This window comes from Lipotes vexillifer, unplaced genomic scaffold, assembly GCF_000442215.2.
Source record: "Lipotes vexillifer unplaced genomic scaffold, Lipotes_vexillifer_v1.1 scaffold611, whole genome shotgun sequence".
NCBI classification, from domain to species: Eukaryota; Metazoa; Chordata; class Mammalia; order Artiodactyla; family Lipotidae; genus Lipotes; species Lipotes vexillifer.
This window is the reverse complement of record NW_006785619.1, coordinates 1,161,219-1,165,499: the sequence shown is the minus strand read 5'-3', so window position 1 is coordinate 1,165,499 and position 4,281 is coordinate 1,161,219. Positions and strand designations below refer to the sequence as shown.

At 66.1% G+C, this 4,281-nt stretch overlaps 1 protein-coding gene across 1 annotated transcript in view; it reads right to left on the bottom strand.

The window, feature by feature from the left end:
* Positions 1-4,080, bottom strand: part of KDM6B (lysine demethylase 6B) — a 7,994-nt gene extending 3,914 nt beyond the window's left edge. Inside the window, 9 exon segments of the mRNA XM_007457853.1 lie at positions 3-1,641; positions 1,644-2,085; positions 2,191-2,529; positions 2,619-2,792; positions 2,875-3,036; positions 3,121-3,213; positions 3,322-3,541; positions 3,641-3,739; positions 3,944-4,080. Of these exon segments, the coding sequence (XP_007457915.1) occupies positions 3-1,641; positions 1,644-2,085; positions 2,191-2,529; positions 2,619-2,792; positions 2,875-3,036; positions 3,121-3,213; positions 3,322-3,541; positions 3,641-3,739; positions 3,944-4,080 (3,305 nt within the window).
* Between the last annotated feature and the right edge of the window lie 201 nt (positions 4,081-4,281).

Here is a 4,281-nt window from a genome sequence, read left to right as displayed (position 1 = left end):
GCTCTTCCACCTCCGAGGCGATGAAGGTCTCCTTGTCACCACTTTCTACTTTGATGAGCCGGATCTTCAGCTCCTTGGGGGGCCCTTCACTAAGTGAGCGCAGCTTCAGCATGTCAGCCCGGCTGACACCCAGTGGCCCCGGAGCTTCCTCCCGAGCCTTCTTCCCAGGGACAGGGGCTGCCGGGGGTGTGGGCTGGACAGAGGGTGCAGGAGCTGGCGGAGGGCCCGGAGCTACAGGCGGCTTGGCCTTGGAGGCCCCGCCCAGATCCGGCCGGGCCTTCTCACGACCCTGGATCTCCTCGCTCTGCAGGTCCAGGTTCCCCAGCACTCGGCGGCTCTTTTCTTTGGGGGCCTTGGCCTTGGCCTTGGCCCTGCCCTCCCGGGGCCGCCGACCCACACTGTCCTTACAGGCCCGCCGGTGCCGCCGGTGCTCCTTCTGCCGCCGCTTGCTGCTCCCCGGTCGTGCCGTGGCCGCCACCCCACCGCTCTCCTCCTTGGCCTGAGCTGGGGGCTGCAGTCGCTCAGTCCCGCTGTCCGCTCGATCTCCCGTGTCCACTGGGTCGGCCGGGTCTGCGGTGCTCCGGCCCACCCGCTCCACAAGGGTCTCACAGGCCCGACTTATCTCTTCTAGCACCTCAGACTCAGAACGAGCAGGGGGCAGCGGCAGGGGTGGGGGCGGGGGGGCGGGGGTCATGGGGCCCGGGGCTGGCTCTTCGCCCGCCCTGCGCTCCCGGGCCCAGGGCCCGCCTGAGGTAGAGAACTGAGATGACGAGGAAGCGGAGGGCTGTGGGGAGCCCTGGGCGCTCAGGGCCACGGAGGTGGGCGGTGGGGCGGTAGCACCTGAAGAGGAACTGGGGGAATACTGAGTGGTGGGCAAGGGCCCAGGCCGGGTGGGAACAGCTGCTCCAGTCCCCCGGTAACAGTACTTTTGTCCTTCCAGCACGGAGGCCAAGGACTTGAGCAAGTTGGCCGGGCTGGCTGGTGGGGCTCGCGCAGTTGGCGGTGGCTGGGGTGGTGGCGGGAACTTGGCTAGAGGCGGCGGTGGTGGCAGGGCTGGTGGTGGCTTCTTCTCCTCTTCCTGGGTGGCCGGGGTGGTGGCGGCGGCGGCGGTGGCAGCAGTGGTGGCTGGGGCTGTGTCAGTGGGGAATGGAGGCTGCAGAGATGTAAAGGGCTCCTTCAGAGGAGGCGGGGGGACCACACCTGCCTCGTGTCGTTGCTGCTCCTCCTCCTTGCGAATGGATTCATCCAGCATCTTCATGATGTTGGCCAGCCCATCAGGTAGGATCTTGAATTCAGCTGGCTCCTCAAACTGGTCCTCCAGTGGGGTAGGGGGGAAATCAAAGAGTCGAGGGCCTCGGGCAGGCAGCTCCCCAACCCTGGGCGGCACAGGCTGGGGGGCTTTATTCAGGGGGCCTGGGGGTGGCCCCGGCCCCCCCTCGGGGGTCTTTGGGAAGGAGACCCTGGGCTGAGGGCTCTCCGGGTGCCTGAAGCTTCCTGAGGTATTCTGGTGGCAAGAGGAGGGAGGGGCTGGAGGCAGGGCAAGAGTCAGGGGTGCAAGAGGTGGGTCCTGGGGGCTCAGTGTTGGGCTGGGGGGCCGGGGAAGGGGGTCCATACTTCTGGCCAGATAGGAAGGGGTAGGGAGGACACAGGCCCAGTAGGGCTGCTGCTGTGGCTGCCACTGTTGCTGCTGCTGGTGGTTGGGGGAGCGGGAGGGGTGTGCGAATCCTGAGTGCCCACAGAAAAGCGGGGGGCCGGAGGTCCCAAGAAGCCCTCGCGGTGGGGGAGGGGTGGCGGGGGAGGGCGGGGGCGTCCCTCAGCCCCGAAGAAGAGCTCATCTAAGATCTCTCCATCCTCACGGGCTGCTCGGCAGGCTGGGCCCTTCAGCCAGGCAGGGGGCGGTGGAGGGCGTAAGAGGCGGGGACAAGGAGGGGGAGGAGGTGAGGAGGGGCCGGGTGGCAGGGACAGGTGGGGAGTGGCAGCGGGAGCCGCCAGGAATGGTTTCCGACTACTGTGTGCTGAGGGCCCAAGGCGGCCTTGGTGAGAGGAGACCTCCAGCGCGGGAGTTTGGTAATGGTCAGCACCGGGCTGCAAGTGTAGGACGGCGGTGGTCAGAGGGCTGCTCCAGCCACCCTAGACCAGCTCCACTCATCCCCCCCACCGCTCCGCCCGCCACCTGCAGTTGTCACTCACAATGCCTGGGCTCAGCTCCACGCCCCGGAGACCAGGGTTGCTGCTGCTGCTACTGCTGCTGGTGGTGGTGCCGGGGGGGCCAGGGGGCCGGGAAGGGGCGTAAGGCACGCAGGCGGTGGTTGCTGCTGGTGAAACGCTGGAGTCCATCCGCGACCTCTGAACTCTGCTCTCTCTAAGGTCACTTCCGGGGGGACGGGTGGCAAGCGGGCAGCCATGGCTCTCTGCTCCTGGGGGGCGGGGGCCTGGGGGTGCAGCCGGGACCAGCCGGTGGCCGGGGGGGTGCACAGGGTAGGCTGGAGCTGGGTATGGATATGGGTGAGGCAGCGAGTGCCGCTGCTCCTGTGGGCGAGAAATGAGGACACTGCGTGAGGAACGAAGGACACAGGGGCTGGAGGTAAGAGGTGAGGGGGCCACAGAGAGGTGCTCACCTGGCGCTCTGGGGGTGCTGAACCCTTGCGCTCGGGGCCCCATGCATCTCCATGCGGGGTACTCCACAGCCCTGGCTTGGTCAGCTGGAATGGAGGGCTGGTGGCTAGGCCAGGCGGGGGTGGGGCTGGGGGTAATGGTGGTGGAGGCAGTGGCAGCCCTGGGGGAAGGCCAGTCTGGAAGAAAACAGAGTGTGAGAGTCCCACTCCTCGCCCCAGCCTACCCACTCGCTGCTGGCCCACCCACATACAATCATACCTGCTCAGAGTTGCAGCCTCTCCTGCGTTTGCCTCCAGGGCTGAGGCCCTCCTCCCCCGAGGGGCCTGAGAGTGCTGCAGGAGGCACAGGCTGCACCACCGGGGGTTCGGCGGCTCGCTTCACGGGGGGACCCCCCCGCTTGGCCCCATAGTTCCGTTTGTGCTGAGGACGGAAACAGGAGAGAGAATGGCACCGGTGCAGACCTGGCCCAGCCCTCCTCCCTAGCCCGCCCAGTCCCAGCCTCACCTCAAGGTGCAACAAGTTCCACACTTGCTCCAGGGGAGGCAGGACCTTGGGTCGGTGCTGGCAGGAGCCGGCATGAAAGTTCCAGAGCTGGGCCTGAGGAGGTGGGGGAAGAGTGCAGAGCACAGGGCAGAGGCAGATGTAAGACGAGGGCACTGGGTCAGAACGCACAATCCTAGCCCCCTGTGTCCTGCCTCATCCCACCTGCTGTAGTCGGCCGACGCGGGGCCCCAGCTCAGCCAAGCTTCCTCCGTATCGAAGGGCGCTGTGGTAGCAGCGTATAGCCTCCTCACTGTCGTGCTCTGACTCGTACAGCTGCCCAAGCTGCTCCCACAGCCCTGGCTGGGCCGGCTCCCGGAGCAATGCCTGCACACAGCCATGCAGGGATTCCAGCTTCCCATGGAGGGGTCTTGGGGTGGGTGTCCTACAGAGCAGAAGGGGTGGGGAGGTGGCAAGGCTTGGCGAACTCTTTCAAGGCCCCAGCCTTACCTCCCATCCCCAGCACCTTTTAATCCTCACTCACCCTGGAGCATAATACGGTTTGTTGGGGTGGCCAGAGCTACTGCCGTGTGAAGGAGGTAGGGGAGCAGGGAGTGGGGGCTGCCCGATGCTGGCAGAGCACCTGGAGAGAGAAGGGCTCTGTTAATGTACAGCAAGATGGAAGTCTTGTCCCTACCTAGGAAGGAGGGGACTGAGGAAACAAGAGAAAGCAGCTGAGGACTGCACTGAGGCCCACGGGATGGCAGAAATGAGAGTGACACAGAGACTGAGGAGCAGAGATGGGAAGAGGAGTGCCTGGAGGCAGAGAGACAGACCAAGTTCTCACCTGCCTCCAGGCAGCCATGCGCTCCGAGGAGGGGGATGGGGCGGGCAGGAGCTCCAGGCCCCAGCACAGCTCAAGCCCCCAAGGGCAAAGGCTTCCCGTGCAGCGCGGGCCCCTGCAGGGTCCACTGCCCGATGCATCCAGCCTGAGTCAAGGAGAAGAGATTATGATCCTACTGGGAACAGAGGCTGAGCTGTCAGGGTACACACAGCCGACCCGGCCCCAGTCTTCCCTTACCAGGTCAGCAGTGGCCCCAGAGATCGGGCACGGCCCCCTGCCCCAGCTCCTTGGGGCGATGGTCCGGCTCCAGCCGCTCTGACAGGAGTGCCCACTGCCCCCAG